This window comes from Gouania willdenowi, chromosome 3 (genome assembly GCF_900634775.1).
Source record: "Gouania willdenowi chromosome 3, fGouWil2.1, whole genome shotgun sequence".
Lineage (NCBI taxonomy): Eukaryota > Metazoa > Chordata > Actinopteri > Blenniiformes > Gobiesocidae > Gouania > Gouania willdenowi.
This window is the reverse complement of record NC_041046.1, coordinates 31,697,014-31,717,089: the sequence shown is the minus strand read 5'-3', so window position 1 is coordinate 31,717,089 and position 20,076 is coordinate 31,697,014. Positions and strand designations below refer to the sequence as shown.

The following is a 20,076-nucleotide window of genomic DNA, read 5'->3' as shown; positions in this document are numbered from 1 at the left end:
GGGCATTGACAATGTGTCCTTAAGTTGACAAGACAGATGTAGCACCACTGACGATTGATCTTGTGACTTTTTATATCACAATATATATTTGCACAATATATCGCCACTTCTTAATTTGTATAATCCCAGAAAATGTTCCCAGAAAACTCAGAGTGGTTGAAACGTTCTGCCAGGAATGATGAAGTTACAGAAAATGGTTGAAATTAAATGCATTTCATGTTGGACCTTCAGACAGGCTTCAGTTGGGAGAATTTTAAACACTGCTGCATCAAAGAGTGAAACATACCCTGACCAACAATAGTCTAACATTTTCTACAGCAGTGTTTCTCAAACATTTTCAAATCAAGGAACACTTCACAAATCAAGTGGTGAAGCTTTGAAATAATATATTTGCCCAACAAACTAACGGACCACTAAAGGTCGCTCGAGGCCCACCGGTGCCCCGTGGACCACAGTTTGAGAAAGCCTGATCAACACATTCATTTACCTCCTGATATCAAGTCTCTGCTCGTGACTTCCCTCCACTGGTTAATCTGGGTATCATCGGTTGCCCTGGAGACCAAAATCGTCTAAAGATACCGGAAGCGTCCATCTGTTGCCTTAACAACGTCTCCAAATAATATTCCCAGATTTACTTTTTAACCTAGTCTATAATCATGTCAGTGTGTAATGCAGTCAAACAGAAATCATTTTTCATGAATCGGTTATTTCTTTGACAAAAATAAGGTTATTCTGATAATCCTGTAGATAATTAATACACCACTTAATTGAAAGAAAATCAGAAAAAGCAAACAAATTTAAATTATTGGTTTTATTGAAGCCAGGAGTCTGATAAACATTTTCCTCATTTCTGATGGCAAAAGAAGCTTGAGTCCACATGGACGCTTAGAAGTTACAGGGTTGTAGTAAAGATATACAATCAAACTTCTGAATTAATCCAGGACATAAAAATGCAGCCAAAAAAAAAAAGTCATGATATACAAAAGGACTGGAAGCAGAAGCTCAAAGTCTCACACAGATGAACGACTTTCATAAAGTGGTCAAAGACGAATGTGTTAAAATGTGAAGAGACATTTGAATAGAAAATCTATGTTTGTTCATTGTTCAACTTCCAGAGTAACATTGTATTTTTTCCTCTACAATGAATAAGTGCAACTTTGAAACAAAGTAGCATGAGCGCTCTTTACTGCACTGGTTTACAGGCCTTTTTTTTTTTGCCTCCCCAACTGTGGCCAAGTATCAACAAAAATCAAGGTAATCAGTCAGGTTTAGAGTTTAAAGGGAAATGTTATTTAACCAAAATCATATTTGACAAGAAAAACAAAATAAAATAAAGCAAGGCCCAAATGCAGATAAAGGAGTGAATCTATAGAAAATAATCAACCTCGGTCTGAATGGACATGTTCGGTTCATCCTATCCTAATTCTCAGAGTAAAAGCAGAAGGATGACATATCGATGGATATTTATTTATTTTTTTAAAAAAAAAGCACAGAAGAGTGCATCAGCAGCAAACCATAATAAATTAATACATTTAGGTTCCATTCTTGGATTTGTGACATGCTAACAAAAAGTGAGAAAAAATGCATGGATTGTGTCATTTTTAACTGTAAAACAGAACACTAATGTAAGTGTCCCATGTAAAATTCAAAAAAAGTAGTACTTATTCCAACATGTGACCCCACTGCTGCTGGTTGATTATAAATATGTGCTTATTCCACAACAGAAGCAGTGCAGCTGTTACCAACCTGATGATGTGACGAACAGATCTTCAACCTCAAACATGTCCTAAATGATTCTTTTTTACACAACTGATCAAAACTGAATCTCGACGTAGAATCAGCCCTTTTTTGCCATTTTTCAGGCTTTGTTTTTAAAACACAAATTTAGAGGCAGGTCTGGTTGGAATAAAAGGGCGTAATACAAAACAAAAACTGGTTACACTTTAGATGGCTCCTACCAATGAATGTATGAAACAATAACTGTTCTTTGGTTTATTGTTCAAATTCACTTTAGTTTTCAGCATTGCTGCTTTTTGTATGCAAGTATGTCTAAAAGCTATTTATGTAGCTGATTCAGGGGACTAAGTAGGACCTTCCGACTCAACTGAGGAGTGTATGTGTAGTTATTTTTCTTGAAACCATAAAGAATGTTACAGATAATTTGATATAGTACAGTATAATGTTTCATTTAAAAAATAAAAGACACAAAACAAATAAGTAACTCTTAGAGGACATAAAAATCATTAGGAAAATTCCCGTCAAAGGCATGAGGGTTTCTTCAGTGACAAAGCATTAGCTGTACATTGAAGTCAAAGGCTGTTGTATTCATAAATGGGCACGAAAAGGATTAGACAAACACGGACCTGACTGCACACCAGGATTTCCTACACAAATGTGTTTCTACAGCAACATCATGTAGAAAGTGGGAATGTTTTTATCAGACGTGTGAATCGGACACATGAAAGCCAACAGAGGAGAGCGCGAACACAGGATACGTCGTCTCATTTTGTCCAAACCACAGCAAAGAATTGTGTGTTTTGGCTGCAAATGGTGGTTTTAACCACAGTAAGTCTTAGTAACTCATAGGCTCCACCGTGTGGTTTCTCCGTGCTACCCACAGCCTATGCAGTTTACGTGAAGGCATTAGGTTTATTAAACACTAGGCCACAGACATTTTTTAAGGAGGGAAAAAAAAACAAAAATCAGACCACAGACTTATTGTACATAAACAAAAATGTAAAATAAATTATTTGGATGATAAGAAATGGACATAAACCTCTCAACCAATGGTGCTACAATCCATTTCCTGCGTAGACGAGAACCTCTGCTATAACAAGCTGCTGACTGTGCGAGGCACTTAGGAGTAATAGTAGGAAAAGATGTTACCCCCCCCCCCCCCCAAACAAAGAGCGCTAACTAAAGAAGGCTTTCTGCTGCAAACCTCAAATCCTGTGAAATTTAAACCAGTCACTTTTGATCTAAGATGCTGCGCTTAGAATTTTGGCAGAAAAAAAAAACCCTGATTTTTTTATTTTATTCATGGATTTATATTTACATTTGTTTTGAATTGACCAGAGAAATGATATGGTATCGGCTATCAGAACATGTGGTATTAGTGTCATGATGTCAGTGGTGCTTTAACTTATCACATGATATAGATGAATGAGTCCCTATACTTATAAATCGCTGCATACAGTAAATAAACTAGTGGAACTTTGTATAAATACATCAGTATCATGTCCACCTTTTTTCTTTTAACACATTCTTGCCAGTATTTGAATAATTCCTTCACAAATTTCAGTAATGTTTCAATAACTTTCCAATCTATATCAAATTCCTTCCATGAGATCACCTGAACCAGAGGCCACAGAAACAGTATAGTATCACTCTGCAAACCCACATCGACAGAGTGTACGACCCCTTAAAACTGAGGGTTCAAAGCTCAACAGAGCACATTCCTATGAACTGACATCCCTCATAAAATAACAATTAGCAGCGGGAGAGAGGAGAGAAACCAAGCCAAACATCAGCTCTCTCTTCCAATCTCACCAAAACCTTTGATAGCATCGGGAACTCGTTTGGTGAAGCCAGTGTGTCCGTACACTGATACAGGCGTTTGGGAAATTTGGTCAATGGTTTTTTTTTTTTGTTTTTTGTTTTTTAATGCTCACATGTACATTTAGGTTTCCAGAGTATTAACGCAGGGAACGATGCAGCAGCTTCCTTTGCCCTCACACTTCGTTCTCCGTTGGCGGTGGTACATTGTTAGCTGAAACCATGGAGTCCTGTTTGCGAGTCATCCTGTCCAACTCAGCCTGGACATCAGTCAAACCCGGCTTCTGCCCTTGGAAAAATAAACAGGAGACAAAGCCCAAAAGTAATCTCCTGTAGCTTCTGCGTCTTTAAACATTACGGTTTGTTACGGTTAGTGAACGGATGAATGTTGATGCTCGTTCATGCTGGTAATTGACAGGTCAGCGGATCACGTTACACACATGCAGTATTTATTTAGCAAGACAGAAACAAAGGTTCATGCATGTACCCATGCATTAAGTTTTCAGCTGCTTCTCAAATATTATGAACTGCTCAAGACAAAAAGTACACAACATGGGTTCCAGGTAGGGATGCACGATTATGGCCAAAATGATAATCACGATTATTTTGATCAGTATCGTAATCACGATTATGATCACAATTATTTATCATGTTAGGTAAAAGTCTGTATTTCTTTTGCATTGCTTAAAAAAAAAAAACCAATATATTACCAGTTTACAGTGCAAAAGGTAGCTTTAAAGGCTCACTGTGTAACTTTTGGCTACTAGGAGTAATAGACCTGTAACTTTCACGTTCAAGCACCCCTAGTGGTCACAAGCGCCACAGCATGGACGCTTGTGGCAAAAATCTACAGTAGGTCAGTCAGGCCAGCCTCCTTTGTCATTTGGTTGTGTATGCAGACAGTAGTTGACATGTAACTTCGGGATAAGGATAAGTTGGGCTGGGGTGCGAAGCGGGGCTGGGCTCGCTGGAGGAGCAGCCGTCGCCCTCCTCTCCCCACCACCGGAGGCCCAGCGCTGCATCGGTGGCGCTCCCCACCTACTCCCTGGCCTTGCCGCCGTCGTCGGCCCCCTTTGTCAGGGTCGGTGCGGCAGCTGGGGTTGGGACGGACGGGAGACAGGCGACTTAGCGTGCGCAGGGCGGTGTCCGGCGCCGTGCGGAAGGCGAGTCGGTGGGGGCCTCCTCAGAAGCAGTTTTAAACATTTTGTGACCAGGAATCAATCAGGCAAAAAATAGTAGCAAAAGCCTTAGCTTAGCTCCATGAGTACATCAGAGCCTTTGATCACATGACTGCCGAAAAGTGAAACCTTCTCCAGGCGTTCTCTAGGTCACATGACCTGGTGAAAGACGGTCCGTCTCCTCCAAACTTACATGGTCGGTATTTCAAGAAGGAAGCCCCGCTCGGAGCATTGATACTGTCAAGTGCTGTATATTGGCCTGAGGAATCATTTCAAATAACTCATATGGGTCAACTCTTTAGGTCAAGAAGTCCACAGTGTGCCTTTAAATAAAAATTATACCAAAATAAAATCCCCCATCATTTAAAATGTATTAAGGGTTAACTGAATAAATAAAGTGCTATCACAAAATGCAACTCATTGGAAACAATAACAGCTCACATCAATCCACTAAATGACTCAAAGCTGCCGCTGACTAATGGTTGAGAAAATTCCTGATTAGATATGCAGCAGAGCCCACATTTTAAATGTAAATATTACCAACTATCAGGCTCATTTAATCGTGGCAACCAAAATTGTGATCATGATTAAAATGTGATTAATTTTGCAGCCCTCGTTCCAGGCCAAGATAAGTAAAGCAATGATTCCAAACACGTTTAAATCCTGCCATCGATTTTTAAGTATATTTTATGTAACAATGTAAAACAAAAACAGAAGATTATTGTGGTAGAATATCTGTTAAATAATTTGACAAACAGCACTGATTTGATGTCAGTGAGAGTTTCATGAGGCATGCATGATATACAGGCCTGCGTAAAGTTTCTTTGCATTTTAACTTTCTTATTCAGGCTGTAGAGAAAAAAACTTTTGACAGTAAAAAGGTTCACAGCCTCACTTTCTTTCCCGTGTTGACCGACTAGAGCTCTGTGAGCAGTTAGCACAGGATGTATGGGATGGAAATTGTTGCTAACCTGTTAAATAGGAAGGCCTTAACATATTGAAGGCTTGTAATTAGATGGAGGAGCATTGTGTTTAGAAATTGTACCTGTTTTCTTGACGGACCCTTGTACTTCAGCACCAACTGCACCCACCCCTGGACTCCCTGGGGATCCGGTCTTTTTACTCAACAGACTGTTGAAGAAGTTAGCCAGCACTCCCTCGTTTGCGGCCCCTGCTGCAGAAGAAATGACACGACATTAGCAGAATGTCCAATTCTAGAATGCTTTCAAAACAAAACACTACCTTTCACACACTCACATTGTACACATCTCGCATATCATTAAACATTTGTAAACACAGAACGGTAAAATAATATTTAAATAACTAAAAAAGAGGACTTGGGGTTTGAATGTGTTGAACATTAAGGTGTTCCGATCCGATATTTAATGGCTGACTAAAGGAGTGAATATGAAAGAGTTTCCAGCTGAAAAAGAATTAAAAATGTGTCTTTTTAACTTGTTATGAAGCAGGATTTGTTATTGATCTATTGTAGATACGCTATGCCAAAGTTTGACAGAAAAAATGAGAAAGTATTACAAATAGTTAACTTTCCCTCATTGGCAGACAACATTACAATAGTATTAAAGTAGTTATAATATTAACAAAGTAGTTGATAAGTGTCTTGTATAACAAAACAAATAAAATCAGGGAGAAAAAATTGAAAATAAGTACAAAATTACAACAAATTATATTAAAGCAAATCCAATATATATAAATAATTTTTTTAATTTTATATATAAATAAAACTAATTAAAAACCCAAAAAAAAACTTTATTAAACTAAACTTCACTTAGATTATATCAAGCAGGGTTGTCAAGTTTAGACAATTGACTTTGTAATTGTAATTGCCATGAAAATTGTATAAAAAATGCCAATTATAATTTCACGCAAAACTGAGGAACCATGTTACAGTTCTATGTTCTACACATGTCTATGTTGATTAATTGTAATTGACTTTCTGAGGATAAAAAATTATTGTAATTTAATTGTAATTGGAAAAAAGGCTGGTTACTGTAATCGTAAATGAATTGTAACTGAAAAATGTATTTGACCCCAACCATGATATCAAGTGCAATCAAATACAATTTGAAGTCAGTCATCATAGAAAAAACAAAGACAAACTGGTGATTTTTTTGCCATCTACTGGCTGTAGTATAATGTTGCAGGTACAGGAATATGTTTTGGTTGCCTAAATATTACCAAAGCCTTTGCATACACATTTTCCCTTGGCAAACTGCAACCTTAACATTTACTTCAAACACAGGCATGATCGATTGGAGCATCAGCTGTTAAAATGAGATAATAAACACACCTTTCATGTTGGGGTCAGGCTTTTTGACTGCTGACATTGGTGAGCTGCTGGTGACGGTTGGTTGGCCGGCACGACCCGCGGGCCTGGGAGATCCTGAAGCTGTCCGACCTGGAGACTCCTGAACCAAAAGCACCAGTGTTTGTCTAATTATGGTCAAGTATGTTCCCAAATAAAAAATAATAATAATTAAATGAATAAGTTCTTGTGAAATGTAATAATAGAAGCGAACATAACTTACCGTTGCTCCTCTTGTAGGTGTAGCTGGCTGCTTTGCCAACAAAGACTAAAGAGAAAAAGTTTTAGTTAAATAGAAAATAATCCTGAACAAATAACAAACAGAATAAGCAATGTTAAAACCAGGTAATTATAAGTTTATCATCACAGAAGTAGTCTTATACATACTATTCTAAGGGTAATCATTATCCAGAAAATACACATCTTTCATTATTATTATTTATCTTATTAAATATCCCCTTTGTCATTTTAAGTATCTGCAAACAGGGAAGCAATCCCATTATTATGTTGACTTTACAGATGTCAACTACCACAGTAGCATTTTTTTTAATCATACTCTCAAAAGTTTAGAACAATAACCTCGATATTTAAAAAATATATACATATTGTTTTTTAAACCACCAAGGATTAGATTCATCTGCTCGGAAATCTTATATAAAGGTAGTCAGTGATTAAAATCATTAAATTGATGATACATCCTCACCTGCTGCTTCATTAGGAAAACCTGCTCGTCCTCTGCACATATTTCTTTGTCATGAACCAGCTTTAAAAACAAAACAAAAGTGGCAGAAATACCATAAGGTTTGGGAGAGGAGAATACAACCTCAACAAAAGGTGACGTTTTGCATGAATTTCAGACTCATACCTTTCGTACAGGAGGCTTTGTGATGAAATCTCCAAATGTATCCTCTGGTTTGACTGTTGAAAGGTTTTCATGCAAAATTCCAATTTTCTTTTCATTATCCCATCCAGAGGGACTAGAAGGAAGCAGCAAAAAACATGATTTGGTGTGCTAGGATTGAGTGTTACACAAATACAGAAATCTATGAAGTACAAAAGAGGACAAAAGTTATGAATAAAATAGAAACTAAAAAAAACATGTGCAGCATGACTTACATGAACACAGCATCCTTTTCCACCACTGAGGCAGGTGTGTTGAACTGAAAGTCGTACAACTTATGCACTATATATTTGTAAAGCAGATCCAGATTCTTTTCTTCTTTAACTGAAGTATAGATCAGTCCAGCTCCATCTATTCAGCTAAGTTAAGGCAAGCAGTGAGAAAGTTCATTTACAACAGCAGAGGAATACATTCCATTAATGCTCCATTTCTATTTGAGCAGTCCATGCTAGAAATGTAGAACTATGAACTATTGTGCAAAGCAAGGATACACTTTATGCAAAATTGTCTGATGTGCGACTGGATGAAATCAAAGTGCTCCTCTCTGTAGTCGTGCTCCTTTTCTAGAACGCTAATGGCGTCACACTGCAGGAAAAAGCATGACACAGCATTAGGACACAGATACAGCTTCAACAATGACGCACATTGAAAACAATACTTCAGAATTCTTTTCTTGTAATTTTTTTATGCAGCTTTTGGAACTTGCACTTCAGAATCTGCACTCATGAATGTCACTTGTCATTTGTCAACACAGTCTGTTAGATGATGACCGCTTAACTATCCAAGTGTGGGACAGTAATAGGTAAACAATGTCTGGTACGTAATGTCTACTGGAAGGTCCACTCATTCAGTCTTTGACTAAATCTATTGGGTTGCATTTATGGGCAATGAAAAAGTAAATAAAAAGCTTAATCTATCGGTTTTTATATTTTTCAGTCACTTGTCAGGATAAAGCAGCATACAAACTAAATCATCATCACAATACGGCCTTCTTTCTGCCCGTATGACCAGCTATTTTCTAACAAGGCCTGAAAAAAAAAAAGGTACATCATCAGTTTTTGAGCCACAGCTAGCACGTGAAGCTCTGCTGATGACTATACACTGTTCAACTCTGCTGCTGCCTGAAGGTTTAGCAAATAAGAATAAAGACAGCTTTATACTGAAAGTCACTGACTGGCAAACATTCCTCATAATGTTCAAATTAATATTGATCTCCTATCGATTGTAAAGCCTTGACAAGTACTAAACACCTGGCAACTGCTTGTCAAAAAAGAGCAACGTCATAATAAGAAATGGTAATTGTCTTGCAGCTTTTTTGAAATGAAGTACACGCCGTAGCATGGTCATACTGTGGCCTTGTATTCTCAATAAGTCAAGATGATGTGAAAAAGTTGCCATTGATAAAATGCATGAAACATTATTTATTGACACCATAGCAACTCATGGCAAAGGTAAAAACTATTTGACCAGCTCTAAAGGCTGTTAGTGTAAGCACAGCCACAAAGCTGTTCTTAATTTGCTGAAAGTGGAGGAACAGGACTTTCCATCCAGAAAAGCAAACATGGTACAAATTAAGCAATTGTTAGTACAACTTTAACCAGCTCAGACTTTTTTCTTCAAAAGCCGTATTATTTAGAAAAAAACTGCTACATTTTTTACTATGATAGTAGCAAAAAAATTATAGCCATTATTAATTGGCCACAAACTGCTCTTTCTTAAGCTGAACTTTTGACCAATAATTCTATCTACAGTAGCACCCCAAAGAATAAGATGGATACAAACCCAATAGGTTCTTCTACCTTACTTTGGGAGCCTGGAAGCATATCGGGACCATTTTTGCACATGCGATTATAACTAGGCACTTTGAGACGGTTTTAAAAGAAATGGAATAAGAAAAATAAATCTAGAAAGAAATCAAAGTGTCACTGAGGGAAAGATGGTAGATGACTAATGCCCTAAAATCCCTGAAAACTAATTTGAAGGAGCAGCTAAGATAAACACAAAACAAAAAAAAAGCCATGCTGAATTTAAACTGTTGAGATTAAGTTGTGACAACAGGGGGTGACCGCATTAAAGCTTTGGCTCTACAGGAACACTTAGCAAACGCTAAGTGACTTTGTCGTCTGTGCTAGTCACAATTAGTGTTCGCTGTGCTTTCTTTTCAAATTTTCAACAGTGGTCATTACTACTAGCATTAGTGGCAGTCATCAGCAACTCCAAAGTAGTTTAATTGATGTACCTTTGTGCAAACTATTAGCACTGGAATACCCAGGTTGTGCGTTAGAGTGTTTTCTCCGAGCGGCAGCACAATGGATTCGTCTTCCCCTGGTGGTGGGGCTCGTCGCTGAGGGGAGGACGGGCTGCCATCCTCTGGTTCTGTGTATTCCTGGAAGGCTTTCACCACTAGGATAGAATTGAAAGAGTAAAAAAAAAAAAGAAAAGAAGAAAAAAAAAAAAAAAAAGAGTTCAAAAATTGAAAAATTAATCAATCATTTCTAAAAAAGTAGTTTAGCCTTCTAAATTGGTTTTAAAAATGTGCCATTTCTCTAAATGTATTGTGGATCACACCCTTTCTGAATACACATAATACCAAAGCTATGACATTGCACTAATTATAGAAAACTCCCAGGATTAAAACTGACATCTATGAAATGTCCAAATTCACATGTAAAAAGTTCAGTTGCCAACCTTGTTTTGGTTTGCATTTGGTAAGATCGCAGTTATAATATATGGATAAAGCTGAATTGAACTTTTTTTTATTAAAGTGCACCCTGGAGTAGAATTGGTAATTGTATTTAAACATTGTTCATTTAAGTGTGTGCAGCGGTGCTAACTGTTCAGACACCACTTCAGCTCAAATACAAGGTGAATGTAGTATTTTTTTCAGAGTTTTAAGAATTACAAAGTCAGACTAGGTTTTGTTTGTTTGACTTGGCCTGTTTATTCTAAGACATAGGATTTGAAACACGGTGTGGGAGCTGGGATTTCAACCATAAGAAACCCCTTCTTGGAACACAGGATTATACAAATCCAGAGCTATGTTAAAAAAAAAAAAAGGAAGAAAAAAGTGTGAACCTAAAGACACTATGAACAGTTGTTAAATGGCATTCCAACACTAACCCCAAACATCAAAAAACTAATGGTAAGCTCACTAACAACATTAGGAAGATGCCCAATGGTTACAAAAAAAGTAAAGCGGTTGGTTTTTAGCCACTCAATTTAAAAATACGTGAAGTAAAACAATGAAACTACTGACAGAAGAATATAAAAAAAATAAATTAAAAAAAACATGGTTTTGTGACTTCACTGAGACGAGCCTTTTACAGCCATAGTTGTCTTTGTCATCAAAAATAAATATACCAAAAATACACGTGAATAATTAAATGTGTGACAAATAGCAAAGACCTGATGACAGCATAGACTAAATCTAATTAGAAATGGAGCAGTCTGCTGTAGCCAACACAAAGTGTCACACTAGCTTATTCATTCCTTCATGCAGCAGCAGTAGGAACAACCTCGGCTTAACACCTCTGACATTGTGTGAGTGAGTGCTTCCACAGCTTGTTGAAAAACAAAACTGCTCAGCTATTTGTGAACCATTCAGTCCAAATCACTACAACATAAACAGTCCAGATGCTGCTACAAAAGCCACCAAGGGAAATAGTTGGAATTTTCACTCTGCAGATGGGCAGTAAAATCCTGATCCTGTAATTCTACTTGAGTCGACTCCAGCAGGCCAAACTACTTTAGCCACGACTCAGTGGGAGTTCGGGTGTCCAACCCATTGCCTGAGATTTAAGCTGCAGTGGTTACGTTCTTTTCCGTAGCCTGGCCTTGCAGTTGGAGAGGAAGGAACAATGATGCAAGACGCCTGCAACACTCCCTGGATTAAATCCACTCTCTCACACATACACACTTCCACCGTGTCAGCCACTTCAAATACTTGTGTCTAAAAATCTGCTGCTGACATCATGGCTGACCAGCAGAAAGATGCACTATCTGAATCGGAAAATACATGTCTCAGCCAAACTGCAAATCTGACCGTGTGGGGTCAAAACGTCTGGCCAAAAAGAGCTGGGGAAAGTCTGAGGATTATACTTAAACTGCTGCTGCTGCTCACATCATGATGATTAAACACTAAATACTTAATTCAACCAAACAAAAAAACTGACTTTTCATTTGGAAAATCATCATATTGTGTTACAGTAGTACTTGATAAAAGCACAGATAGCAGGGATTGTTCACATACAAATCAGGGGTATTGATCAAAAACAAATTAAGCTTGATTAGTTCATTTACTTAAAGTAATAATGCTTAGTTGTGTTATAAATCTACACATGTGCAGTGAAAACAAACCAAATATTAAACTGGTGTCTTTGTGCAGTGATCAAGGGCAACAACATTATGCTCACTTTCAAGACACACGAAAAATTTCTGTAAAAAAAAAAAAAACCCTGTAGGCTGAACTGGATGGAACACAGAAGAACTGTTCATAAAGAGGGAAATGACCTGATCTAAAATTAACAGGACAACATCTGAATCATTGATGTGCAGATCTTGCCTCTGGCCAGAAAACAGCTGAGAATCATGGGGCTTCAGTGATGATGATGATGATGAACCAGAATCATGTAATATTACCCAGTGCTCACTTATGGCCTATCTGTTCAGCAGCCAGTCAGCAAAGACCTTTATATTGCACATATCCATAGATGTTGATTGCTTTTTAGCACAGCACTAAATAATTTTAACAAAGGTTTTCCTTTTTCCTCTTGCTTTGCCGTGTAACTGCTGAGCTAAAAGCTGCGTTAGAGACGATATGCCATGGGATTTTCCCTACTCTCAGATCGTGAACACACATAGACTTTTGACGAGAAGCTCGAGCAGCCAATAGTAGTGCCCAAAACAGCTCATGAATCGTTCTGTTGGTAGCGCCATACACCTGGATTTCTAAAGTTCATTTACAGGGCCAAGAGAAGGAGCAGAGAACACTTTAGATAACAATATGCTCAATTTACAATTTACACCAAAAAAAAAAAAAAACTAAAACAAAAAAACTTACATACTGCAGCTTTAAATGTTTTATAAATCTACAGAAATTTTGCTTGATTTTCGAATAAGGATATAAGTGTTTCAGGCACAAGAGTCTAACAAAGCATGACAAGCATTTAAACTCATACAATCTACAACGTAGGTAGACAGAAGTCTGCAATTCCTTACTCATCTGCTCCATTTCCCTCGTCTCCTCTGGAGGAATCTTGAGCTTGTCCACATGGTCACGCAATACACTTGCCCACTTTTGTAACGACTCCATTATGGTCCACGGCCGCGACATGTCCGCCACAAACACAGCTAGACAGTCTGCTAGCGACTTAGCTGTGGCAGCAAATTTAAGAAGGCCTTTGTGGTGTAGGTCCCCATCCAGGATCCAGACATTACATCTGGTAAGGTCTGAAAAGCAGAAAAATCAACGTGTTGAAAAAAGAAAAGCCTGCAACAGTTGTTTTTAGTCAACTTTTGCCAGATCTAGAAGCTGAATATGGCTGAAAAGGACAAAGTTACCGTCTCTGTCCTCGTCGTGGACACTAAGGTACAAATACTCCAGTCCCCTCCCTTTCTTGTTGTGTTCAGCTCCTTGAAGTTTGGCCATGAGTGTTGTTTTTCCAGATCCATCCTCGCCTGCAACATGTTTCCAAACAATGACATACTGAAACATCTAAAAACTACACAGGTGTACAAGCACTGTTATTTAATTTACTCATGTTCCTTATTTGAATATAAATACTTATTTTACTGTATGAAGAAGCCATAAGAGACAAAGGCATGTATGCAAGTGTGTGAGCAACTTATTGACTCAGGCCAGGGTGTTTATGTGTTGACGTGATATGTTAAAAAATCATGTCAGGAAGGAGTCCCTATGGAGATGTGTGCAGGTTAGATGGCTGCAGTAGGGAGCAGGTAGAAGAAAGTAAAGAGTAGTAGATGTTTACATCAGAGAATAGAGGTAGGAGAACAGAATACACAGTATGTGTGAGAGTGAGACCGTTCCAACGGTGACTGTGCAAGTCGTAATAGAATATTTAACACCCAGGCCCTGTTCCAAGAAGCTAGCTCAATATATCCTGAAATAAAGCCAAAGCTGTGGATGGAGCTGGAATTTGGGCTTTAATGCAGCCGAGATGTATTTGCTTAATCAATCAATAAATTAATCAATCAACAATTACACTGCAAACTAAGAAGTTTTATGAACTATTGTCATATGAACACATTGTAGTCCTCTGCTGCTCTAAGCAGGTGAGAAAATGTACGATCAGTGTGCTATTGTGGAACTTTAAAAAACATTTGTGTCTCATTCAGTCTCCTAGGATTAATCAGCAATAAAAGAAGTGTAAATGTAAATTTTTAAAAAAAAAGTTGAAATATCGCAAGATTTTAATTAAGGAAAGTCAGCTCCTTGGAAATCGTATATGGCTTTTATTAGCCTGAACAAAGCCAATATATCAATTAATTCAGCTAAAAAATGAGTATAGAGAAAAGTACATTGACGCTAGTCTATTAATGTTAGTGTCCAGAGAGATGTGTGACAGATGGACAGCACACAGGGACAAAAGCTTAAACAAAATGTTAGTAGTGACAGACTGATCGGCCGGCCGATATTATCGGTGGATTTTTGCGTTTTTTTACGTGTATCGGCATCAGCTAATGCAGACTGCCGCATTCGCCAATCCACATCATTTACAGAGAGCAGAAATATTTTTTACTTGCTCTTGTTCTACATCACCTGTTTTTAATATTTGTTAAATATGTTTTACTTGTTTTTGCTCGACATCACCTGATTTTAATATTTGCTATTTTTTTTTTTTTTTTTTAATTACTTGTCGTTCTACCTCACCTTTGTTCATTTCAACAAATGTTCCTTTTTTAAAAATTGAGACTCGTACCATTTGTTATCATCATTGTGTCACTTTTATGATGTAAATTGAGGGAGCAACAGTAGTACCGGCTCCAAATATCGGCAGTCCGTGTCCGTCATCGGCTAAGTCTGATGGGAAAAAAAAATTGGTATCTCCCCAAAAAAATCCATATCGGTCTATCCCTAGTAGGTAGTGTGATCTGAAGAAAGTGGCTCTGCTTAAGACATGAGACACAAAAATAGACACCGAGTGATTATCTTTGGAAGGATGATGATGGACAGATTAGAAGCTGAGCAAATTTTAAATAGTAGGGAAAATAACATAAGATTTTGACAAGAATTCATGATTGTGGATGTATAGGAGAGATAAGAATAAGATATATAATATAAGTTTTATGGATACAGTATAAATGGAGGCAGAGTGTGAGCTATGATGAACTCAAATAAAAAAAAGCCACACAAAAAAGAAGGCCGTGGCTATGGATACGTTAAACATATCAGACTGCCAGTCTATTCGTACGCAGTTTAAGTCACGTGATAGGTGCACCACGTGACTTAAAGTTCTGGCAGCTTTATTTTAGCTCATATTTATTTTTTAGCTACCCTGCTTATCATTTTATTTTAGCCCTAACCCTATCCCTAACCCTTCACCTAACCCAGGAAATACCATAAAATGCGTATTTTTTAAGGTGGAATTTGCAGTGTTAAATATGTTAAAATGAAAAAATGTGTGTGTCAAAAATGGGATTCAAACCCACGACAGCGGAAGGAAGAACCCTTGAATCAGACCACTCGGGCATCCTGACACGGTGAAAACATGGGCACATTACACTTACGTAGAAAAGGTCTGGCAACGTACCCATAGTCCCAAGGGCTATAGGTACGTTGAACATATCTATAGACACTTTCCAAATAAAAAAAATAAAAAAATAAAATAAAAATTACTCTCTGAATTACAGGTCAAAAATGAAATAGCACAGTTTAGTTACAATTACATGATTTAATGATAATTTGATTTTACAGTTTATCACTTTCGACCACAATATTAAAGGAATTGTGAAAATAAAGAACAGCGCACACACCAAATAGCAGGATGTTCTTTCCCGATGGTAGTTTAGAGCCTGAACTTGTTGAAACCTCACTCAGTATTGAAGACCTGCCGGAGAAGATGTGAGAAAAAGTTAGAATCACAGCTGATCATTTCACTTTCGCTGTTAAGAGTCAAAACGTAACATTTCCAGCTCTGCTTTATTGTTGCTAGTAATGCTTCTGTCCGCATGTTCCGCTTTATTATTAGCTAAGAGCTGCCCTAGTGACGAGTTCTCAAACAGGAAACGGAGGTTCTTCTCCAGACACCGGTGTACCGATTCAACTGGGGTCCGTTTTAAATGCTGATGACTTCAATGCAGTTTAAGACAAGAAAACTATTAAACTGTTAAAACTAACTCCACTTAGTAATACCAAACTAACTTACATGAAAACAAATTGCATGGACGTTTTTATTGTTTTAGTGACTTCGCGACAACGCCCAGCTGCTGATGGCTAATGTGATAACGAAAAGACAGATTTAAAAAGAAATTAATACAACCAACGATCTAGACTTACTTTTGTTATTGCAAAAATGTGTTTTGAGGACAATTAACGTTTCTGTTTCAGTTTAATACAACATTTGTTATCACCAGTGACGTGAAACGCCGCCAAACGCCGGTCACCAGATAAGTAGGTCACCACTTCTAACGTAACCCCAAATCGTTAAGACATATGAAGCCCCGGCACCCGTGATATTACCAACTGTGTCAAAGTATGGCCGTCTTTGTCATTAAGCCTTGGTAAAAAGCTAACAACACTGAAACGTCTGTTTAAATGATAAATGACACAATAGCTCCAGTGAAAGGGTAGCTGGCGTTAGCAGACCTGCTAACAGTCAGTTAGTGCTAACGTCCCTGCTAGCCGGGTCGCTGTTTGATAGGCTGCGGCCGCTTGTGACAAAGCAACAACAGCCGTGCCTTCCCCGGAGAGCCCTGACAGGCGTGGACTCCGAAAAAATAAAAACAGGACTTGCCAGAGGTTTTGTCCTTCCTCGTCCTCGTTGTTGTCGCCAGCCCCGACAGAGCCCGGGTGCTGCTTCTCCAGAACGGGAGCCATCTTCTCTGTCAAAGACCACAAAGGCGAGGCCCTGCTGCTGTTGCCCGGCCGCCGTTAGCTCCGCCTTCATCCGCGCAGACACCCGCGTTGCCAGATTTGGACTGCTAAGATTTCACTGCCCTGAAACTAGTGTAAAATCACCACTTAACCTAAACCAGTGGGTTTATGGGGGTTGTGCCCTTCTTTGCAGAGTCCCACCCATTCCAACAAAATTGCTTCACAAATATAACTTTTATGGAAAAAAGTTTAAATTGGAACGAAACTAAACAACTAAAATAAGATAACACGCTTTATTTTAATTTAATTTAAACAACGAAATTTAAGTGCAACTCAAATCATTATATATACATGAGTTTTCGTAAATGATTTGTGTTTTTTATTTTTGTTTATTTATTCTATGTGTCATATTATATTTCTATAATAAAAATATAATATGGTATTACGTATTTATTGTTGTTTTGATTATCCTCAATGGTTTTGTTTGTTTGCATGTTTTTTCAGTTGAATTTCTAATATTACTCTCACCATGTTTGAAATGTGTTCAAAATATTCATTTATTCATTTGTTTAATATATTCACTCGCCTTAATTTTATATATATATATATATATATATATATATATATATATATATATAAAAGCGTGTACCATATATTGCTTTTGCTGTGCTAATTCTTTTAACATATTGGAGCGTTATCAAATAAATGCTGTAATACATTTTTTCATACATTATTTTGCACACGCTTCACTTAAAATGCCTAGACATGAGAACACAGTTATTTTTGTTTTTTTTCTCTAAGAGGTCGCCTGTTTGAAAGGTAAAGACTGCCTGAATAACTTTTTGAAATATCTCCATACGGTAATACAGCACTCAAACTGGCAACACTCGCCTCGTTTGCGTTTCATTCACTGACTGCCGTGTTGCACTGTGTACCAAATCAGATCCGGTTATGTCTGTGTTGTTCTTTCCGATGACTCCTGATACTGAATAACTAATTTGATTTCCTAAAGCAAAAATTCAGTTATTATTTAAAGTTAAGTCTCTTTTTTTTTTGCGATTATATAACAATGTGTGAGACCGTGGAGCAGGACTTCTGGCAACATTCCAATAAGTGATGTCATCTCTTTTATTACGGACACCAACAGGATGTTATTTCACGCCAAGAAGTCAATGTGCATAGAAAAATACACAAATACGAAGCTGCTTAGTTGCAAAAATCTACTGCCATTGGACCTTCAATAGTATTTAAAAAAATAAAAAATAAAAAATTCTCTCTCAATAATTTTAAGTAGTAATTTAGTTCACGACAATAACACAAAACAGATATTACAAATATATTCCATCACCAACAATTACACAATAGGTTATATTGTTTCAGGTCAGGAGTCAGCGACATAGAAAATAACATGTAAATCATGTAACTTTTTATTTACCATTGTTAGTACAGCAAAATGTCCACTAGATGTTGCTATTTACGTTTTTGCTTTTATTGTTTGTTTTTTTGCATTTTTCTGAATAGGAAATCCTAGACTAGGAAATTACTTCTATAGAATTACCCATATAATCTTGCAGAAAATCTCTCACACTACTACCATATAAAAGCAAGGGATCTCTGTCTGTCTGTTTTTCTGTTTGTATGTATGTATGTATGTATGTATGTATGTATGTATGTATGTATGTATGTATGTCTGTATGTATGTCTGTATGTATGTCTGTCTGTCTGTCTGTCTGTCTGTCTGTATGTACGTATGTATGTATGTTCCTCTCTGCAAATCAGGCTCCGATTGACCTGAGACTTTCAACATGGCTGCTGCTTGGTTCAAGGCTGTGCAACGTCGGATTTGTTTGTACTGCAATTATACTGTTAATATCCTAAAAAAAACAACCCGTAAATATTGACCAGCAGGTGTCCTCAGTGAGCAACGTCTGTAACTAAGGTATAAAAATAGGCTTTTGGCAAATGTTACAATTTTGTTTCCTGCTTTTGTGTCTGTTCTTAATAAGCCTGTGGATGTTAACAAGCCGAAAACCAATGGTACAAAGAGAGAACAAAAAACGTCAGGCAATGCGCTGCACACGTGATGCTGAGTATCTACTACTACTACAACAACAACAACTACGACTATGAATAATAATAATAATAATAATAATAATAATAATAATAATAATAATAATAATAATAATAATATCAATAATGTCAATAATAATAATAATAATAATAATAATAATCTTGTGGCATTCTAATGTGCTTATGATACTTATGTAATATGAATAAAGTTCTGGTAAATCATTCAAGTTTTTTTTCAATGTGTACTCAATGAGATCAAAACTTGAGTTTGTGAAAATGAAGGAAACCCCATTTAAAAAGCTTTTTTCTTAATGTTTTCAAAAGGGATGAGGTTTCAATTTAAATTTAATTGGATTTATTTGGAATTAAGGATTTAAAAATAAATGTTTAACCACTAACTGCATCAGGTATTGGTTATTATTTTAGGTATTTGTATTTGTATTTATATTTTATTTTTCTAGTAAGTGGTGTATTATAGTGCAGTATCCAATATGCAAAATCATAACATTATTTGTTCTCATTATTGTCCAAACAAAAAAGTTTATTCTGTTTGTTTATTTGAGTAGTAAGATATCACTATTCTGTCTGGGTTTTTCTCCCCCTTCTTTCTGGGAAACGTGGCAATGTGACACATTCCTGCAAGAACTTACTGAGCTTTTGGCTCATAGTCGTAGTAGCTCCCACCCACTTCTTTTTTTCTCTTTTGGATCTATTGTTGTGTCATTGTGAACAAACGGCCAGGATTGGCTGAGAGATAAATTGGACATAGGGCATTAAAGCTTGGGGGGATTTTTTTCCCTCAAGGCCTCATGGTTTGTCTCTGAGTCCTGTCAGTGTAGCAGGGCAACTCGGGTGGTGATTTTTCTCATGGGCGCGCATTCCAAAGCTTTTACATCATGTGAAAGTCAGCCTTTGCTGCCCCAATGTAGCTGGATGTCACTCTCAGCGGAGAAAGTCAGCTTTCAGCATATTTTCTATCAACAAAGAAATGATT

General features: G+C 37.2%; 1 protein-coding gene across 3 annotated transcripts; it reads right to left on the bottom strand.

The window, feature by feature from the left end:
* Positions 1–796: 796 nt before the first annotated feature.
* Positions 797–17,111, bottom strand: dync1li2 (dynein, cytoplasmic 1, light intermediate chain 2). 3 transcript variants are annotated; one of them, XM_028439676.1, is made up of 13 exons: positions 16,933–17,111; positions 15,953–16,026; positions 13,520–13,636; positions 13,178–13,408; positions 10,200–10,363; positions 8,452–8,545; positions 8,176–8,311; positions 7,925–8,036; positions 7,763–7,822; positions 7,283–7,327; positions 7,045–7,162; positions 5,779–5,904; positions 797–3,844 (listed from the first exon to the last, which is right to left on the bottom strand). In XM_028439676.1, exons 1-13 carry the CDS (start codon positions 17,013–17,015, stop codon positions 3,732–3,734), a joined length of 1,473 nt encoding a protein of 490 aa, XP_028295477.1. In that variant the 5' UTR covers positions 17,016–17,111; the 3' UTR covers positions 797–3,731. The 3 variants fall into 3 exon arrangements, with proteins under 3 accessions (XP_028295477.1, XP_028295487.1, XP_028295470.1); XM_028439686.1 differs by having other exon boundaries at positions 800–3,839; positions 5,779–5,907; positions 16,933–17,109; XM_028439669.1 differs by having other exon boundaries at positions 1,195–3,844; positions 5,779–5,907; positions 16,933–17,110.
* Positions 17,112–20,076: the final 2,965 nt, after the last annotated feature.